The sequence below is a fragment of the Tiliqua scincoides genome, chromosome 10 (genome assembly GCF_035046505.1).
Source record: "Tiliqua scincoides isolate rTilSci1 chromosome 10, rTilSci1.hap2, whole genome shotgun sequence".
In the NCBI taxonomy this organism is placed as follows: Eukaryota; Metazoa; Chordata; class Lepidosauria; order Squamata; family Scincidae; genus Tiliqua; species Tiliqua scincoides.
In genome coordinates this window covers 24,305,794-24,326,569 of record NC_089830.1, presented here as the reverse complement: position 1 = coordinate 24,326,569, position 20,776 = coordinate 24,305,794, and the positions used below count along the sequence as shown (strand labels likewise).

Below are 20,776 nucleotides of genomic sequence, written 5' to 3'. Positions count from 1 at the left end.
CTTCTTTTGCGAGCTGCTGGTGGCTTGGGACATTGTATGAGGATTTATATGCTGTTGGAAGCGTGGAAAGGGGTAAGTGATCAAACGTGTATACCAGTGAGCTGGGCAGGAGGTGGCGCAAGTCCCAGGAGACCCATAGGGGAAAGGGCGCCTTACCAGGAGGTTAGGGGAAAAGTTTCCCCTTTACTTCTGACTGAGCCACCTTGGCCCCTATCCTGCACTGGATACAGCACAAGCCTCTTGGCTTGCCTGTTCCAATGCAGGGTAGGATTGTGCCCTTAGGCTGTAATCTTATCTTACTCACTGGAAACAAAAATCTCTGCTTAATTGCTTGTATTTAAGTGTAGTATGATAAAAATTCATTAACAGGTCCGACCCATTAATGAGGCCAACTGGGGTGGGTGCCTTAGGCAACCATTTGTTGGAGAGGGTGCCCATCTCCACTTAGTTCCAGAAGTCACACTTCAAATGGTTCTGAACCTCATAAGCACACCATATGTGAGGCACTTTGGATGCTCAGATACGCTCCATACACAAATTAAATCTTGCTCATCATGGATAGTGCCTCTCTCTATGCTGTGCAAAGTTCTGCAGGCTGATTTCTGCATGACATTGAACTGCTGCTAAAGGAGCCAGGATTGGCTAGGATGATTGCACCCCAGGCATACTAGGTATTTCTCCAGTAGGTATTTTTGGCAAGCCTAGGATACAAATTTTCAATGTGTGGGGCTGGCCAGCCCAGTTGCCATGGGGCACATTGTGTTTCTGCTACTGCCAATATTGAGAATTCAGTTGGGTGAGCCCTCTGATGTATGACGAGGGTATTGGGACCTCTGGACTCTTTTCTGTAAACCTATCCCAGCGATGAGGAATGAGATGTTCCAGGAACATCCTGGCATCATATTTATTCAAAATAGGGAGCAAGTTGGTCTGTGCTAATCTTGCTCTCATCATTGCAGTGAAAGAACTCGGGAGACTCAGCTCTTTGCGCCGTGCAAGGTGCTTAGGATCAATGCGGAGGACTTAGTAGAGAAAAAACTGCTCATTGAAATTCCTGTAATTCCATTCCAGGGAGAAAAAGGAGAAGAGATGAGTTCCAGCAGCTCTTTCTACCTTGATCTGCTGCTCTCAGTTATTGGAGGATTGACTGTCCTCTGGCTCCTTCTGCAGGCTGTTTGGGGTTTGGTGTTTAGGTTGAGGATTTATGTGCTGTCTGAAGTGTGGAAAGGGGTCGACCTGGCCTGCTATGGACCTTGGGCAGGTGAGTGCTGGCATGCGATTGCTCTTCTCCTCACCTTCTGCTTGTACTAGAATGTCATTTCTGAAGGACAGGCAGGAGGATGTATCCTGAGTAGAATTGCAACAGATGCCCTTCATGATTAATCCATTTAAAAAATCTTTGATGAACTGAAAGATGCCCCCATTAAATGGGCTGCACAATTATTTTAATGTTGCTTATTACCAACATATTCACTTATAAAACCTGCATCATAAGACTGCAGGTTTTATAAGTGAATATGTTGATAATATGCAACATTAAAATAAATGTGCAGCCCATTTAATGAACAGGATGGTAAATCATCCTCATGAGAATGCTTTCTTAAGATCAAATGTCTTCTTTACCATCCTGTTCAAGATAAATAAGTGTGGCTTTCCAAAGCAATTGTTTTATTCCAAAACAAATTGCTTCAGATTTACTTAATGGATCAATTCCAACACATACAATTAATTGATGGAGGTTCTGATCTTGCATTCCGCAACCCTGGAGTAAGCCCCAATGAAAATGGCTTTGAGTAAATGTGCAAAGGATTGCATTGTTTCTTTCATAAGGTTAGGGTTTTGGTGCCTGGGGGGCAGGTACAGCTGGACTTAAAAATGACTCGCTACTCAGGGTTTTTACATGAAAAAAGTCATGACTTGTAGATACACGAGTCATGAAGACTCATCATTTTGGTCCTGCGATTCAGCTTTACTATTCTTTTTGCCTCTTTCACGTCACCCCGAAAGCCCATGTGGGCAATCTGGAAGCTAACATTCAGAGGGTAGGTTGGGTTCAGGAGGTGGGGGCTATGGAGTGGAGGGGGTTGAGGGAGGCTGCACAAGGCAGGAGAGAGGAACCCGAAGAAGGTGGGTCAGCCATGACACAGGGGTGGAGCGGGCTCCCTTGTCCATCCCTTGTCCATCTCGGAAAGAATGCACAATTGATTGGCCGAATGGATGGCCTGATTTTTTTCTCTGGACAAGAGAGGGGAGGAGGAGCCCAATGGATGGGGGATAGGAAAATGCCTGGAGAGCCCAGAGGAGAGCAAAGCAGGGGGTGGTATTTCTTCATGATATTAGAGGAATGTTTTCCAAACTCATGGCTCATTTGAAGTGTAGGACTTTTGACACATCGCTGATGGCAGTTGGAATGGGAACATCTCACAAACTCCAGCACCTCCGTTTGTTCTGTGGGATCGCACCTGACTTGCGGCTTGACTCACTTTTCGAAAAGACGCTAGAAGCAAGTCTCTACTGGTTTTATGTCAGTTTACCCCCTCCCACCCGGCCACCCACAGAGTCCTCAGTGAAACTCTCCTGGGTGACATTCCTCTTATTCAAAGCCTGTCCTTTTTGTCTCCTTTGTAGTGGTAACCGGAGCCACGGCGGGGATCGGAAAAGCCTACGCGCATGAGGTGAGTGGACTGTGATGTATGAAAGGCTCATAGAAGGGTCTTCTTGGCCATGTGCTGGTTCGCATACATTCAGGGAGTAAACAAAGTCGCATGTGCTCCACCTGCCTTCTGTCAGGAAAAGGAGCACAGCAGGCACATTTTCCACTTTGCTCACCTTTGCAGCTTTTTATCTCCTGACTTGAGTTTCCTTCTTGGGCTTCCAGCTTGCCAAGAGGGGCCTCAACGTGGTTCTCATCAGCCGCTCCCTAGAAAAGCTGAAGCAGGTGGCTGCTGAAATTGGTAAGTGAGAAGCTGCACCTGGGAGGCGGAGGTGACTGGGCAAGCTGCTGGGTCCAGCTCTCAGAAATGGGACTCTTTCCAGAGCTCTGGGATCCTGAAAGAAAAGAATTAATTAAAGTAATTAAAGTAATTACTGACACAGCCAGTTGGAGCCATATTGAAGGTTGCTTGTTTTACGATGCTAGATTGATAAGTATGCTGTTCTTTTGCTATCTCGTTGCTTTTTGTGATAGGAAGAGTGTGCAGTATAAGGGGGAGGGCGGTAGTGGGGGATGGGGAGGGCAGACCAGCACTAGGAGGGGGCAAGGACAGCAGCACAGGCTCCCGTTTAATCCTATTCCCATTCCCAGGACTGATCCACCGACATGTGGCTGCTTGAACTTGAGCTACAGGTTTTGCTGGTGCAGATCCAAGTAGCCCTGAAGCATTCAATCTGTGCGTCCCACCTCCCTAGTGAGGCATGGCTAGCTTCCAGGGGTGTCACCAGGCATCTTGCGGAGAGAGGCTGCGCTGCTGTGCTTTGCTGTGCTCTGCTCCGCTCAGCTGCACGTGCTGCCTGCTGACTTGCTGCTTTTCTGCAGCTGTGAAGGAGGTGGGTGGGGCAGCATGAGGCTTGGAGGGCTTGTGAAACACGGCGGGGGGAGGTGGGAGAGAAGGCTGGCTGGGCAGGCAGGCAGAGGTGCCGCATCTCATCATGGAGCAGTCTCCATGTGCGACCTTGCCCCAAGGACTACATTTCCCAGTGTGCCCCTCACCCTAGGCATCCTGGGATTGGGCAAGGCTGGAGGAGAGAAGAGTGCTGAGGTGCTGCATCTCATCAGCACAGGGCATGCTCCTGGCAGTCTTCAAAATAAGTACAGGCAGTGCAGTGCTTCCCTATGCTTGGGAAGGAAGGAGCCAGCCTGCTCCTAGTGGGGGGGGGGTGTCCAAATGCCCCAGCCTGCATCCCTCCATCTTTCCTGGGGGGAACAGGGGTGGCATCTGCATGTTGGGTGTATGTGTGTGAGCAGCCCCCATCTGCTTTGTGGTGAGTTGTAATCTTGCTGGGTGTGGCTGCAATCCTTTCCACACTTTCCTGGGAGTAGGCCCCATGGACTCAAATGGGGCTTACTTCTGAGTAGACCTACATAGGCTTGGGGTTTGTGTCAGCTTAACTCAGGATCCTCACCTTTCTCTTTTTCCTCCCCCTTCAAAAAAGAAAAAAAGCCACTCTTGATGGCTTTGTCTCCAAAAATTGATTAAAAATAAAAATCCCCATTCCTTTTCAGCCATTCCCTTTTTCCTCCTGCCTCCTTTTTTTTTTTGGGGGGGGGGGGTACTCTATTGGCTGCTATTGTAAGACAAAAGGTCGGGAAAGCTCCTGGCCCTGATGACATCCTGAGTGAAATCTTAATCAGCAACCCCTCTTGGTGGGCGGAACCCCTATCTAACCTTTTCACTTTAATTAATCAAACTGGTCTGTTTCCCAGATTCCTGGCTCTCCTCAACCCTTGTCCCTATCTTTAAGAAAGGTGACCCTTCCCACCCGGGCAATTACAGACCAATTAGCCTTCTTTCCTTTATAAGGAAGCTCTATTCCAAATTCCTATTCAACAGATTAGCATCTTGGGCCTTTTCCAAAGCCCTACCGGGTAAAGAACAAATTGGCTTTCGCCCAGGTGCGGCTACTGCTGATCACGCCTTCTTGCTTTCCTACTTGGCCGAGAAGTATTCGGTCCATCACGGTGCCAAACTCTTCGTGGCCTTTATAGACCTCCGCAGAGCGTTTGACTCTATTAACAGGGCTTTGCTGTGGAACAAACTGGCCAGCTGCGGGATAGATCCCTGTCTTCTTTTTTTAATTCGTCGCCTCCATTCATCTAACTCCTGTAGGGTTCGCCTTAATGGCGTGGGTACTATAGCCAATAAAATTCCCATCAACCAAGGAGTTCGCCAAGGCTGTATGCTCGCTCCTCTCCTTTTTAATTTATTTCTGGCAGATTTACCCCCTTATTTATCTAGTTGTCAGAACTCCCCTCCCTTCCTCAATGGTGTCCCTCTTCCCAGCCTTCTTTATGCAGATGTTGCAGTCCTTTTGTCTGTTACTAGATCTGGCCTACGCCACCTATTATCCTCCTTCCAAAATTACTGTTTAACCAATGGTTTAATAATTAATTCTGAGAAAACCAAAATTTTGGTTTTTGCTAAGTCTTGGGTCCCGCTCCCCTGGAAGATAGGTAATCTCTCCTTTCAACAAGTTCAAACTTTTAAATACCTGGGGATTACCGTTCACTTTCGCCACAGCTGGCTCCCCCACAGGAAATCTGCTATTTCTTCATCCTTACTTCACCTAAATGCGATTGCCCGTTTTCACTACTCTAGTGGCAATCAGTACATTCCTGCTGCCCTTCACATATTTAGAACTAAAATTTTCTCCCAATTGTTGTACGGTGCCCCCATTTGGATAGAGGCTGCGAACCAAGATCTGGATGAAGTGGCAGCCTCTTTCCTCAGACGTATTCTGGGGGTCCCCAATTTAATTAGACTGTCTACTGTTATGCTCGAACTAGGGATCCACCTCCCTTCTACCATTGCGTGGTCCCTCACTTTCAAGTTCTGGCTCCGTTTACACTTAAGTATTCATTCTGAGTCCCTTTTAAAAGATCTATTAAAGGACTCTTGCCTTTCCAAGTGGTTCCAATTTATGGATTCCAAGCTTCTTTCATTAGACCTATCTCCTGAATCCCTTGCTGACATTGACCTCCACAGGGCCCACTCAATTAGTAAATCTAAACTTTGGGAATCTGAATTCAACCAACTCTCCTCCAAACTGAACCCCACCTGTTTTTGGCCTTCTCCCTTCACTTAGTCGCCCTGGTAACTACTTCAGGAAGCTGATCAACCCTGCCAAGAGGAGAGCGTTCATGCTTGCGAGATTCAACATCTTCCCCTCAGCTGTTCATTCTGGCAGATTTTCCAATATCCCACGCGACCGCAGATTATGTCCTTTTTGCTTCCTAGAACCGGACACAGTGGATCACATACTACTCTGCTGCCCGGCTCACCAATCTCTTTGAGACGCACATTTGAAACCCCTGCTGTCTTTTTTCCTGGGTACTTCCATTGATCCTTTACTTGTCCTCTCGAGTGACAATTCTGTAGCCACTACCAATGCAGTAGCAGAATTTCTTTCCGCTGTTGCCAAGTTAAAACTTCCACCCTGATTCTACTCCCTCCCTTGCTTCCCCCCTTTTTCCCTTACCAGCTCTCTGTTGCGCTTTTCTCTATCGGCAACTTAGCCATTGTTCTGGCTACTGTTATTGCTATTTACTGTTTTAATGTCAATAAAGGTTATGGAAATGGATGGTAAGACAAAAGGCACAATCCTAGCTAGGGCTACTCAGAAGTAAGTCCTATTGTGTTCAATGGGACTTACTCCCAAGAAAGTGGGGTTAGGATTCCAGCCAAACAGTCTCTCAGTTTGCATCAGTTTGCAATTCGCGGATACACACAAAACAAAGTCTTCCCCTCCCCCAGCAAATTCATCACTCCCCCCTCCCTTTCCAAAACCCTCCAGGTGTGCTGCTAACAAACTCAGGGCACAATCCTAAGCAGGTCTACTCAGAAGTAAGTCCTATTTTGTTCAATGGCTACAAGGATCAGGGGAGGCACGAGCTGGAAAAGTTTGAGAACCACTGAAGTAGTCCCATAGCGGCAGTGGCTGCTTACCTCAGGGCAAGGGAACAGGTGTCTCCTTACATCAGGGAGACTTCCAGCTGCCTTTCTTTCCATGCTGGATACAGTGGAGGCCGTACTGGTGGCCACTGCATCTCGGCACAGAAAGTTAGTTAGGATTTGGCTGTTCTGCTTCAGAGACATAACCGGACAGGCCGTTCGGACCCCTGCAAGACTGGACACCTGCATGTGTCAGACAACTGCTCAGTGTTCCTAAGTCTGCCTGTTGGTCTAGTGACCTGTTCTGGCAAGGCAGTTCCAGCATCTTTTTGCCTTCACTTCCCAAGGTGTTGCAAGGTTCAAAAGCAAGACTCAGTAGGCAAGAGTGGTTGGTGATCGTCTGCAAGCTTTATTTCATTGCCAGCAACTGGCGGCTCAACTGGCAGCTCCTGTCCAAAGCTTTGAGTGCTCTTTTCAATCTGAACCTGACCCTTTTATTACATTTTGGGTCCTTTGTTTGAGGCATATGAACTTTTCATTGGCTGGAGTTTGACATCATAGAGGGGGCTTTACTTTTCATAGGCTGGAGATAATCTTAGACATTTGATTGGTGAGTTTCAAGTAACAAGTTACAAATAAGGCAAAACCACACATTTAAACATATACAATTCAAAGTTTTCAACAACCAGTAGAGTGTACTGTAACCTTATTTTTACTCAGAACTGGCCTTTTGGCAAATATTTGGACCTTTACTCTTGGCACACTGAAGGAATGACTTCCTATTTGTTACAAGGAGCCATCTGTGTTATCTTGTCTCACATTCTTTTCTCCTGTTCCCAGCAAACACTCTTGGGCTTTTTGCCAACTTTTAAGGAAGGTCCTTTGGACCTTCTTCTAACCTGTTTCTTGGTACCTTTTAAAGGATGTATAGTGGTATACTTTAATATACTTTAATACAGAACAAGCTAACCTTTCATTATTAGGAAAGATTTCTTGTAAGAAATCTTTCATTCACTTTTAGACAAATTACAGCTTTCCCTGTTAGCTTTAGCTCAAACAGGGACTTTCCCATGAATATTTCTGTTATCTCCTGCATAGCTAAGAAATCCTATTTCAACCTGCCAAAAGCTTAGTCAACGAATATTTTTCCCTGTATTACGAAGACTTCCCACCATAATGTTGCAAGTCCGTGTATTTAACCTTTCAGTTTTCTCACTTTCTGGTGCCAAATAAGAGCCTATATCTATCTTTGAGATGCAACTTACTTTGCCATTATCGTAAGACTTTGTGACCTCAGCTAGAAAATACCTATCTATGCTTTTTTGTGAGGCTGACAATGATTTTAACCTGAAATGGCTTTTATACTTTACTGAACCTTTTTAATGAAATCAGACAATTAAAACTTCTTATAATAGCTCTATATATGTTGGTTACATCTTTTAGGGACAAAACTATTCAAAATATTTAAGAATAAGTAAAGGCAAGCAAACATAATGATTTCCTCTGGTATTTCTATGAATTTTGTGTGAATACCTACTATAATAACTCTCCTAGTATTTGTATACATATAGTAATATTGCCCTTAGCTCTAAGAAGCCTGAAAGAATAATGATTTTAAACTGCAAACTGCCTTTTGCTAAGTGTATTCATCTGTTCATTGTTAAAACAGTGCCTTCAATGTGCGTATTGTTCTCAACTATTATCTTTTGTTCTGCTGCCAAGCATTCTTGACATTCTGCCAATTTTAGCAAAGCTGTCAGCTTGCAATTTTCAAACAGAGACAGCAAAATGGCTTTTTGAGGCTTTTTTTAAATTTAAGCATGTGAGCATCCCCTATTAAGCTTTACTAATGGCATAGCATAAATGGCTGTCATTCTATACCCTCTATCAAGAGGAACAGCACGGCCGAAGCACCAGAGTCATCCAGATGGATTTCACCGAGGGATCGGAAAGCTATGAGCCGATTCGAGATGCTCTGCAGGGCCTGGAGATTGGCATTCTGGGTATATGCACCTTTTCCTATTTATACTTTTTATTAAGCTTTTTAATCTTGCGTCATGTACACTATGGGAGCAATCCTAACAGCACAATAGGCCAGCACAAGTCTGTTGTGCCAGCCCATGAGGGTAGCACACGTTAGCGCCTTCTCAGGAGTTGGCTGGGCTGGTGCTGGGATGCGTGCCAGCCCATGGAGGCTGCATCCTGCCTCCTCACCAACATGGGTAGGGAGGGTGGCATCAGCCAAGCTTGGCCAATGCACAGGTCTGGGGAGGGCGAAGAGGAGGCGGGAGGGAGGTGTTCTGGGATGGTGGGAGGGCGGGTGGAGGGCAGTCCTGGGGCAGGTGGGCGGGGAGCAGGAGGCAGGGCTGGGACCCAGCTGTTATGATGGATAACAACCCCGTTCCCTGGGCAGTGAGGAAGAGCTTGAAGCCGCTCCGTTCTCCTCAGACTTGTGCCACCGCCTGAGATGGGATTCTGGGTATACGCTCCTTTTTCCTATTTATACTTTTTATTAAGTTTTTAAATAATGCAACATGCACATTATGGGCACAATCCTAACAGCACAATAGGTGCTGAGGTGACACAAGTCCAAGGAGACCCACTGGGGCCGTGGTGGCTTACCTGGGAGTAAGGGGAAGAGTTTCCCCTTGCCTCCTGCTGAGCCACTTCTGACCCCAATCTTGCACTGAACTTGCCTGTTCCAGCGCAAGATAGGAGTGAGCTGTATGTCCAGCAAGCAGTGGAGAAATCACTGGAAGTCCCTCCCTCAGAGAGTCAGAGAATATCAAAATGGGGAGAGGGTCAATTTTTTGAAGATGGCTCTAGGTTTTCCATTAGAACTTGTTGTGGGTGCATCGGTCTGGTGGCCTCTAATTTCAACCCACATTCCAGCCTGTTGTCTTGAAGTATGTGCCTGAGCTCTATTTGTGCTCCTCTGCTTTGTTGCTGAGCGAAGGCAGAAGGCTGGTGACTCTGACCCACTGGCCTTCTGTGTCTGTGTGACAACTCACCCTCTGCTCACTCTTTTTACAGTGAACAATGTTGGCATGAACGTTCCTCTGCCACTGCGTTTTCTAGACCTCCCTAACATTGACAAGGTGAGTTTGGTCTCAGCCAAAGACTGCCTGGCACCTCCCTGCCTATCATCAGGTACCGCCATTTCTGCAATCTCCCCTGCACACAGTTGGTGGCTCAGTGCATTGTGACATGTCGGCTGCCATCCCTGGGTTGCAATCAGCTGAGCGTGTGAAGTAGAAAGTACAGTGCTCGTTTGTGGCTCCCCTGTCCACCACCCCATATTTCACAGGTCTCAAGCAGGCATGTAATGGGGCTCTTCTCAGGCTGAGTTGGAAAGTGCCCTTACATCCCCCCCCCCCAACACTGGGCCTTTTTAATCACTGACCCTGAGCTGCTGGGCTCCCTTTCCTAGAGCAAATATGGTGTGGAATTCTAACCTTCTTGGAAACAATTTTCAGAGAGGTTGCCATTCTGTTGCTGCAAATAGGGCCACACATTAAGGGCGCAATCCTAACCGGCACTCATGCCGGCATAGGTGGCCCTGGAGGGCACAAACGTGCCGTAAACCACATTTGTGCCTCCATGAGTGGGAGCTAGGTCAGCGCATCCAGATGCGCCAATGCGCGGAGGGAGACAGAAGCCTCTGTTGCAGCTCCCGCACAGCCGCTTGTGTCAGCCTGAGCGCACCGACATAAGCGGCAAAGGTAGGTGTGGGGTGGCCTGGGGAGGGGGGCGGGAGGGGGCGTTACTGGGTATGGGAAGGGCGGGCCCAGGGGCTGGCGCGTGGGGAGCCGGGAGCGGGGCTGGGAGCAGGACCAGGCGGTTATGCCGGATCCCAACCCCCGTCTCCGGGGCAAACAGAGCAACTTCAAGCTTCAAGCCACTCCGTTCTCCTTGGACTTGCGTCACCTCCAGAGGTGGCACAGGTCCAAGAAGACCCATAGGGGCGCGCAGCCCTTACCCAGGGGTAAGGGGAAGAGCTTCCCCTTGCCCCTGGCTGAGCCGCTGCTACCTGCAAACCCACATTGGATGCAGCGCAAGCCTCCTGGCTTGCCTGCTTCACTGCAGGTTTGGATTGCGCCCTAATTTGTGCACCTTAACCATGAACAGTACTATGGCTGCAATCTTATATATGCTCACCTGGGAGCAGGTTTGCTGTAGACATGCATAGAGGTTTACTGAAATCTGGTCCCCTCTGTCTTCCTGGCTTTTCAGGGGCTTCTTATTTTCAAGGAAGTTGACATTCTACTGCTTTTAGCCTTACTTTTCGTACCCTCCACCCACACACATCTTCCCTATTCCACTGTGGATTTCACTGATAGGATCAGATGAAATGGTCTGTAACCCACTGAGGCGTGTCCTGATTTAAACATCTTCAGCTCAGAGGTGCCACAGGACTCTTTGTTGCTTAATCTCCTTGACAAGAATCAGAAAAGGAGGGAGGAACCTTTCAGCACTTCCCGATCCCCTCCCGGACTGCCCTGCAACTTAAAAGGATGGTTTGCCTCCTGTCCCGAATGGTAGGAGTTTCCAGATAGGGCAGTTCTCAAGATGATTAGGAAACACACTCTGTGCTATCAGATCTGGCTTCTGGTCTTTGCCCTCATTTGGATGGGCAAACAGCTGCCTGTGATTGAAGAGGTGAGGCACTGGATGTGAGAGAACATAAGAACATAAGAACAGCCCCACTGGATCAGGCCATAGTCCAGCTTCCTGTATCTCACAGCGGCCCACCAAATGCCCCAGGGAGCACACCAGATAACAAGAGACCTCATCCTGGTGCCTTCCCTTGCATCTGTCATTCTGACATAGCCCATTTCTAAAATCAGGAGGTTGCACATACACATCATGGCTTGTACCCCATAATGGCTTTTTCCTCCAGAAACTTGTCCAATCCCCTTGTAAAGGCATCCAGGTCAGATGCCATCACGCCATCCTGTGGCATGGAGTTCCACAGACTGACCACATGCTGAGTAAAGAAATATTTTCTTTTGTCTGTTCTAACTCTCCTAACACTCAATTTTAGTGGATGTCCCCTGGTTCTGGTGTTATGTGAGAGTGTAAAGAGCATCTCTCTATCCACTCTGTCCATCTCCTGCATATCTTTGTATGTCTCAATCATGTCTCCCCTCAGGCACCTCTTTTCTAGGCTGAAGAGGCCCAAATGCCCTAGCCTTTCCTCATAAGGAAGGTGCCCCAGCCCAGTAATCATCTTAGTTGCTCTCTTTTGCACCTTTTCCATTTCCACTATGTCTTTTTTGAGATGCGGCAACCAGAACTGGACACAATACTATAGGTGTGACCTTACCATGGATTTGTACAATGGCATTATATTAGCCATTTTGTTCTCAATACCTTTTCTAATGATCCCAAGAGACAAACAGGGAGAGGCTGTGACTGAGTGGAAGCTTCTTGTGCCTCTGTCTTGTCTTTGAAACATCCCTCTCTTGCATGGAGGAGCCAGTAAACGCCGTGACCAACGAAGCAGGTTGTTTTAAGGACACTATTTTGATTGAAAAGTGGAGCTTAACTAAAGTCAATACATTTTAAAACAAACCTTGAATTCAAGTCTTCAAGACTCAGGCTCTACTTCTGTCAAATTCAGACTGTGGCCGCTCTTTCTCTCCACCTTTTACTAGCTGAAGTGTCCTGTGACGCTCCAAAGGATGTGGAGAGATGCCCAGGTGGTCTGGAAAGTCAAGGCCCCCTTGGTCTCTCATCAACTGCCAGAAGCTTTGTGACAAGACAACAACCAAGACAGTCACACTTCTTTTCCGTCTCTTACAGTATATACCTGACTTCGTGAACTGCAATATACTTTCGACATTGAAGGTGGGTGATGTATGGATGGAAACGGGACATGGAAGGGGAAGGTGCTTGGGCCCCGTTTCCCATCACTGACTGTGTGTCACTGCTCTTGTTCTCCTAGATGACACAGATCATCCTTCCTCAGATGGTTGCCAGGTAGGCAAGGAGGGAATCTGCACCCCTCAGAACCTGCCTGTACAGTATTCCAGAATGACACCTGTGAGGGCTTCTGCTTCCTCCAAGGAAACTGGATTTTGATTGGGGTTGTCAACAGTATAGGAAAAAAGTATCATGAGCAGATGTGTGGACAGAACCCTCTGCTCCAAAAAAGAGGGACAAAGCTCATCTGTGGCAAATTTGCAGGAAAGAAAGGAACAGTAGTAATAAATAGCACAGAGATGGTTCTGGTCCCTGGAACATTGAACCCAAAATGGTTGGTTGGCCAAATCACATAGTTGTGATAGAGAAGTACTGATGTAGCATACTTAGCTAGAAAGAGATATTTGCTTGTCTCCATTTGCTCTTTTCCAGTCCTTGGGGTCACAGTCTTTCTGGTGCCACAAGGGCTCTTTGATTGCTGTAAAGGCAATCCTTTACACTCTGGAACACTCTGGAATATTTTGGAGAATCCCGGTTTGCATTGGATTCCTTAGGGAAGGGCAGGTGTTGCTCTAACTCACCAGAATGACTCTCTCTGTAGGAAGAAGGGGATTGTCATAAACATATCTTCGATACTTGCCCGTCGTCCTATGCCCCTGCAACAGATATATGCTGCATCCAAGGTGAGGAGCATGTACACCTCTGTAGCCCTATACCTGAAGGTCCAGGCTTTCTTACTTCCATTGTCTCCCTCTACTTCATGACCTCCAAATAATCTGCTTTTCATATAATAAGTGGAACATGCAGCTTGATCGTGCCCTTGTCAGTTGAGGTCTAACCATCTTTTGCAAATGTGGCTATGAGAATGGGAGCCAATGTCCTCACCCTAAGTGCCCGTGGAGTTATTTCCACCCTCAGACCTTGATTTTTCTGCTTCTGTTTCAGACATTTCTGGATCTTTTCGCGCGAGGGTTGGACCGAGAATACCGCTCCAAAGGCATCATTGTGCAGGTATTGTTGATTGAGCCTCTTGTTCTTATCCCAAGGAATCAAAGGACAGTCGGACTTGTGGCAATCACTCAACAGGGCTTGGCAAAATTCTCCCAGTTAAAAAATTACTTATTTTTTACTCCTTATTTCACTTTGTATATCCTGTGGTCAGGGGCTCAGTGATGACCTATCTCCTGCAGCGCAATCCTATCTTGTGCTGCAACAGGCAGACCAGGAGGCCTGCGCTGTATCCGGCATAAAATAGGGGCTCAAAGTGGCTCAGCCAGAGGCAAGGGGAAACTCTTCCCCTTACCCCCAGGTAAGCCACTGCAGCCCCTATGGGTCTCCTCAGTGGCATGTTCGAGGAGAGCGCTATGCTGCTCGGGAACGGGGTTTGGGATCCATCATAACTGCCCGGTCCCAGCCCCATCTCCTGCTCCCCGCCCACCCGCCCCCAGGACCGCCCTCCCCCTGCCCTCCCCTGCCCTCCCCCTGCCACAGAATACCTCCCTCCCGCCTCCTTCCCACACACCCCAGAGCCATGCGTCGGCCAAGCTTGGCTGATGCGAGGCCCCTCCCCAAGTCGGCGCGGAGGTTGGCCAGTATGTGTCCGTGCGCCAGCCAAAGCACGAGGAGGCGCAAACATGCTTTACGGCACATTTGCGCCGGCCCAACCCCAGGACAGGCTTGCGTCCTTAGTTAAGCAACTTTAGTATCTGGAGGCAGGGCAGAGGAGAGGAGGAAGCAAGTTTGCTTTAATTACTAGTTCCCCATCATTATTATTATTTTATTTTATTTTTTATTATTTTATTAATTTGTACCCCGCCTTTTTGCCCAACGGGCACACAAGGCAGCTAACAAACAATTTGAAAAATACAACATGAAAAACAGTTAAAAACAGTTTACAATGATTAAAAAGCTAAAAACAAAACAAACCCCGTGGATTTTCATATAAAAAGCAAGAACGCCAGCCAGCCTGTCAACAATTAAAAGCTTTTTGAAATAAAAAGGTCTTCAGTCCACGCCGAAACGTTAGCAACGAGGGAGCAGTTCTCAGTTCTAAGGGGAGGGTATTCCACAGTTCGGGGGCCACCACCGAGAAGGCCCTCTTCCTGGCCGCCACCCCTCTCACATCTCTTAGTGGCGGCACAGTCAAAAGGGCCCCCCAGAAGATCTAAGAGCACAGGCCGGATTGTAAGGAAGGAGGCAGTCCGTCAAATACCCCGGACCCGAGCCGTAAAGGGCTTTAAAAGTCAAAACTAGCACCTTGAATTGGGCCCGGAACAGAACCGGCAACCAGTGTAGCCACCAGAGCAACGGCTCTACAGAGTCAAACCGACGTGCCCCCGGCAACCACACGAGCAGCTGCGTTCTGTACAAGTTGTAATTTCCGGACCATCTTCAAAGCCAGCCCCACGTAGAGCGCATTGCAATAATCTAATCTAGATATCACTAGGGCATGGGTTACTGTGGCTAGGTCCGCGCAGCTCAGGTACGGTCGCAGCTGGTGAATCAGCCGAAGCTGAGCAAAGGCTCCCCTGGCCACCGCCGCCACCTGGGACTCCAGGAGCAGCTGTGGATCCAGGAGAACCCCCAAGCTGCGGACCTGCTCCTTCAGAGGGAGTGCAACCCCATTCAGAGCAGGACGATAGACCAGCACCCGAGCTGTAGATTTCCTAACCAAGAGCACCTCTGTCTTATCCAGATTTAATTTCAGCTTGTTTGCCCACATCCAGTCCCTAACCGCCTCCAGACAGCGATCCAGGACCCCAACCGCCTCCTCAGAATCAGGGGGAAAGGAGAGATAAAGCTGGGTGTCATCAGCGTACTGGTGGCAACCCACTCCAAACCCCCGGATGATCTCTCCCAGCGGCTTCATGTAGATGTTAAAAAGCATGGGGGATAAGATGGAACCCTGCGGCACCCCAAACCTAAGAGGTCGGGGTGCCGAACAGGCATCCCCCAGCACCACCTTCTGGGATCTGTCAGCCAGGAAGGAGCGGAACCACTTCAAAACAGTGCCTCCAAGCCCCAACCCGGCCGGCCGGCCCAGAAGGACACCATGGTCGATGGTGTCGAATGCCGCCGAGAGTCCCAGCAGGACTAACAGGGTTGCACTCCCCCTGTCCATCCCCTGGCGAAGGTCATCCACTAAGGCGACCAAGGCAGTCTCCGTCCCGAACCCCGGCCTGAAGCCAGATTGGAATGGGTCCAGATAATCCGTTTCCTCCAGTACCCTCTGAAGCTGGGACGCCACCACCCGCACAATCACCTTGCCCAGGAATGGGATATTCGAGACCGGCTGAAAGTTATTTAAATTAGTGGGATCCAGGGAGGGCTTCTTCAGGAGGGGGCGAACCATCGCCTGCTTCAAGGCAGGCGGGAGCACCCCCTCCCTCAGAGATTAGTTCACCACCTTCCCCGTCCACTCGGCCAGCCCTTCCCGGGCAGCCCTAATTAACCATGCTGGGCACGGGTCGAGCGGGCAAGCAGCAGGTCTCACACTCCAGAGAATCCTGTCCACATCCTCAGGCTCTACAAGCTGAAAGGAATCCCAAATAGCAGGATAGACAGGTGCCCCAGGGACATCAGTAGACATGTCCACAGCGGCATCCAAGTCATGCCGAATCTGATCGACCTTCTCTGCAAAGTGTCTTGCAAACTCGTCACAGCGAGCTTCCGCGTGCTCCTCCCCACCAGTAGGGGGGCCAGATGTAAAAGGCTGAAAGAGCCTTTTACACCACACGAAAGAGCTCAGCTGGACGGTTCTCTGCAGATGCAATTATCTTGTGCTAGTGTTGTTTTACCGTAAACAGAAGAGATGAAAATGATGAAGGGAAGGCGACAATTAATCCCCCCCTCCGCTATTTTTGCAATTATCAGAAGCTGCCTAACTAAGAGGCAGCCCATCACTAATTCCCCAGTGATTCGGAACTGGAAGTAACAAATGGGACAGTGTCTGCAAAGATGTACCATTCAACCAATGGTACAGTAACTTGTGAAAGCCTGGATTGGCATTTTGCCAGGCCATATCCATTGATTGGCAGTCAGAATATGAAGCCTCCAGATTGTCAAGGCCTGGGGAAAAAAGTACTTGGAGCCTAGATCTCCTGCCCAGAACCTTCTGCCGCTTGAACCTCAGGTTGCAGTTCCCAGCTCCTGTCCTGAGGAATCCTCAGCTGGAGAAGACAAGCCTGGATTCAGACATGGTCTCCCGCTGTAATGCTCCTTTCTTCCGCAGAGTGTGCTGCCTGCTGTTGTTGACACCAATATGACTCCCAAGTATGCAAAATGTGGGAAGATACCGGCAGATGTGTTTGCGCACAAGGCCTTGAATACTGTGGGGCTCACCAACAGGACCTCGGGCACGCTTATGCACAGCATTCAGGTATGTTCAGTGTGGGTTGCAAGGTAGATTAATGGACAGCAGCAAACCCTTGTTTGTTTTTTATCCTCTATGCCAGCAGTTTTCAAACTCTCTAGGGGGGTTTGAACTGCTCTAAGTCCTTGTGGGGGGTGGGGGGGAGGCAACGGGGGTGGGGGGAAGGCAGTGTTGTAATCACCAGGATTGCGCCACTCAGGGGGGCTGCAGGCGCTTGGCTGTACTTACCGGAGCCTCCTGCAGGCTCCCGGGGGTGCGGGGAGCCCTGCGTGACCATCTGCAGCCTCCCTGAAGCTTTGAAAGTGTAAGTGGAATGACTGTGTCTGCCAGGGCAGCAGGGGAGGATAGCTTTCCCGATAGCAAAGTGGCACGGAGTTTAGGAAGACAGCACAAGAAGCAGGCGATCCCAAACAGAGCCAAAGAAGCAGCCACAGGCTTGTTTGTTGCAGAAGCATGTATTGGTGAAGGAGCAGGCAGATGAGTAGTCAGTCAAACGGTCCAGAAGTCAGGGATACAGCAGGTCACAGTCACGAGAAGGCAGTCCAAATCAGTACACAAACCAGCAGCACAGCACGCAGAAACTCCCCCACAACAACCCACACCCAGGAGTCTATGCTTGCCCCATATATACTGGGGCCAGCCAATCAGAGTAGGGCGACCTCATAGTCACAAGACAGTCTTGAGACCCACTCTGATTGGCTGTCCAGTGGTGCATTGCACCATTCCTCCATTGCCTACGTGACTCAGCACACATTTCTCCCCAAGTCACGTGACTCCCACCTGCAACAGGTGCAGCTGATTGCTAATCAGCCACATATACAGTGCAACTGTTCCTTTACATTGCACACCAGGCCTGGACATCAAGGCCCCTCCTGCCACATCCTGGCTTATAACAATTCAGGGCCTGGGATGCCAAAGGCCTGATGGCGCCCCACCTCCGCAAAACCAGAAGTGGTTTGTCCCCTGAGCAACGCGATCCTTAAGGGGCAGGGCCTTTGGGTGACGCCCCAGTTTGTAAACCCCTGCTCTATGCAAAAAATGTGAACACCAACATATTCTTGGTCTGCCTCTGGGGCAAAGTCCAAACGTTATTTAGTTGTGGGTAGTTTATTTCCCACCTCCACTTGTTTTTCATGTTACAAAATGCAATCGGAGAGTCTGCAGTTCGCCTCAGTAGGTGAGATATGGAGCTTGCAGAACTATTATCAGTTTGTGTGCCATTAATGCAGTAGTAGCTCTGCTAAGTCTCAGGCATAGATCAGAGGGGAGCAGAAGCCGGTGAACACATGAAGGCGAGTTCCTCCTATCAGTCTACCCAAGGCAGCTACCTCAGTTGGCCTCATGGATGGGCCGGCCCTGCTGATATTAGTTGGTTTCCTCTCCGAGGGCCTTGGGAAATGCAGCTTGTGAGGATGCTGAGAATTCTGTAACAGAGAATTTGGGGCATCTGTGCCTCTGGCCTCCTCCCAGAACCAAGCGTTTCCTGGGGGGGAGGGAATAAATTTGAAGCCAGTTCTGGCTAATAAGGCTGCGGCCTCATTACATCCCCCAAACTCTACTCCTTAGTCGCCTTGGGTGCCCCCCAGGGAGAAAGGCAGATCGCAACTCCAATAAATAAATAATAATAAATACACCTCTTGCTCAGAGAAAAGCCTCACTCAGCCTTGCTCAGCATTTTCCTTCTTTTCATTTGCCTTTCAGTGGCTCCTGGCACGGACATTACTTCCCCAGTGGTTGCAGTTTTCATCCGTCGGGATTACTCTTGTTTTCTTCTTCCACAAGATCGTGATGAGGCAGGACTAGCCTTCCTTGCTGGAGATCCGCGAGGGGATGGGGCATGGCCCAATGCCCTGGCCCTAAAGCTTTGTTTGGGTCTTGTTGTCCTGCACACAGATGTTGATGAGATGTTTCCCACTAAGTTTCCACTGCAAATTTGGGAAGCTGCTTTCCCCCCCACATGACCAATTCATTTCAGTCGAGAAAAGAAAGGGCCTTGATAGCTTTAACAGCCAGGGAACAGCTGCCCTAGTGGCCCCTGTGACCGCCAAGCGAGGAAAAGTCCAAAGCAGAACCGGGCTTACTGGTTAACACGGAGCTATTTCTTTTCTTATTGCTAACTTAACACTGACCTTGCAAAAAGGGGATGTAGTCTAAGTGAATACTATGTGATTAGGCTTCTCTCAGGAGTGAAAGCCATTAGTATACAGGTATGCCCCCGTATCCGCAGGGATTCTGTTCCGGAACCTACTGTGGATACCTGAATTCATGGATAATACCGGATGCTCCTCACCCTCCAGAGGGAAGGGGTGCACGGGGGAGGGAAGCACTGATCTAATTCGCTTTTCAGTGAAACCACAGATACGGGATTCACGGATACGGCCCCCCATAGTAATCTTTACGGATAGCCATATCAAAGAAAGTGTCATCAGGGAAAGGGTTGTTGGCATCCTTCAGTCTCGGAAGACTATGGTATCGCACTCTGAATGGTGGTTCTGGAACAGAGTGTCCTCTCCAGTGTGTGAAGCCTGGATAAAGCAGATATGGAGGTTAGATTGTTTCCCATGCAGCAAATCCCCCCTCTGCACGTCGCTGAAATGTTCCAATGGAAAGGCAGAGGCCAATACGGTTGGTTCCAGCGGCGTCGCAGGAGTTGCCAGAACATGACTGTGTTCAGCCATGAACTGCCTCAGGGACTCCATCTCCAGATTTTACCTCGAGGTTGACTCCTGAACCCTTTTCCACACCTGGATGTAGCCACAAGGCAGTGGAGGTTTGGGATCAGAGTTTTCCTTCTCTCAGATGAGCTGCCTTCCCAGGCTAAGGAGTCCCATTTACCCGGTGGCTGTTTAGTCGCCTCTTACGACAAGTACAGCCAAACTGAGGGCCTATTCTTATCCCCAGCCCCCAGGGGATGGGAAAGGGTAAGAACATAAGAACAGCCCCACTGGATCAGGCCATAGGCCCATTTAGTCCAGCTTCCTGTATCTCACAGCGGCCCACCAAATGCCCCAGGGAGCACACCAGACAACAAGAGACCTGCATCCTGGTGCCCTCCCTTGCACTGGCATTCTGACATAGCCCATTTCTAAAATCAGGAGGCTGCACATACACATCATGGCTTGTAACCCATAATGGATTTTTCCTCCAGAAACTTGTCCAATCCCCATTTAAAGGAATCCAGGCCAGATGCCATCACCACATCCTGCGGCAAGGAGTTCCACAGACCAACCACACACTGAGTAAATAAATATTTTCTTTTGTCTGTCATAACCCTCCCAACACGCAATTTGAGTGGATGTCCCCTGGTTCTGGTGTTATGTGAGAGTGTAAAGAGCATCTCTCTATCCACTCTGTCCATCCCCTGCATAATTTTGTATGTCTCAATCATGTCCCCCCTCAGGCGTCTCTTTTCTAGGCTGAAGAGGCCCAAACGCCGTAGCCTTTCCTCATAAGGAAGGTGCCCCAGCCCCGTAATCATCTTAGTCGCTCTCTTTTGCACCTTTTCCATTTCCACTATGTCCTTTTTGAGATGTGGCGACCTGAACTGGACACAATACTCCAGGTGTGGCCTTACCATCGATTTGTACAATGGCATTATAATATTAGCCGTCCCGTTCTCAATACCTTTTCTAATGATCCCAAGCATAGAATTGGCCTTCTTCACTGCCGCCACCAAAGTGAAACAACTGGAAGCTGGTGGAAACTGATTTTTCATCTCGCGCTTACTTTCCGCTGATTTTGCCAAGTTGCTAAAGTATGATTGCACATCCGAAAAAACTGTAGAATGTAACACACTCTGTCTGTGCCAGGCAGAGGGTTGGTTTTTTGCTCTGCTGCCATGACTGCCTCTCGTTTTCAGTTGAATCTCTTT

The 20,776-nt window shown here is 48.8% G+C and overlaps 1 protein-coding gene across 1 annotated transcript; it reads left to right on the top strand.

The window, feature by feature from the left end:
* The first annotated feature begins 1,246 nt into the window (after positions 1–1,246).
* On the top strand, positions 1,247–18,708 carry LOC136661075 (very-long-chain 3-oxoacyl-CoA reductase-like). Its single transcript, XM_066638095.1, has 11 exons — positions 1,247–1,261; positions 2,604–2,675; positions 2,879–2,954; positions 8,501–8,611; positions 9,642–9,706; positions 12,414–12,458; positions 12,556–12,590; positions 13,135–13,216; positions 13,479–13,544; positions 16,765–16,911; positions 18,607–18,708. Exons 1-11 carry the CDS (start codon positions 1,247–1,249, stop codon positions 18,706–18,708), a joined length of 816 nt encoding a protein of 271 aa, XP_066494192.1.
* The last annotated feature ends 2,068 nt before the right edge of the window (positions 18,709–20,776 follow it).

Excerpts from the sequence above, each read along its gene's own strand:
- LOC136661075 (XM_066638095.1), top strand. Across the intron at positions 12,459-12,555 it reads ATATACTTTCGACATTGAAG|ATGACACAGATCATCCTTCC; the intron begins GTGGGTGATGTA and ends TTGTTCTCCTAG. Across the intron at positions 12,591-13,134 it reads CTTCCTCAGATGGTTGCCAG|GAAGAAGGGGATTGTCATAA; the intron begins GTAGGCAAGGAG and ends CTCTCTCTGTAG.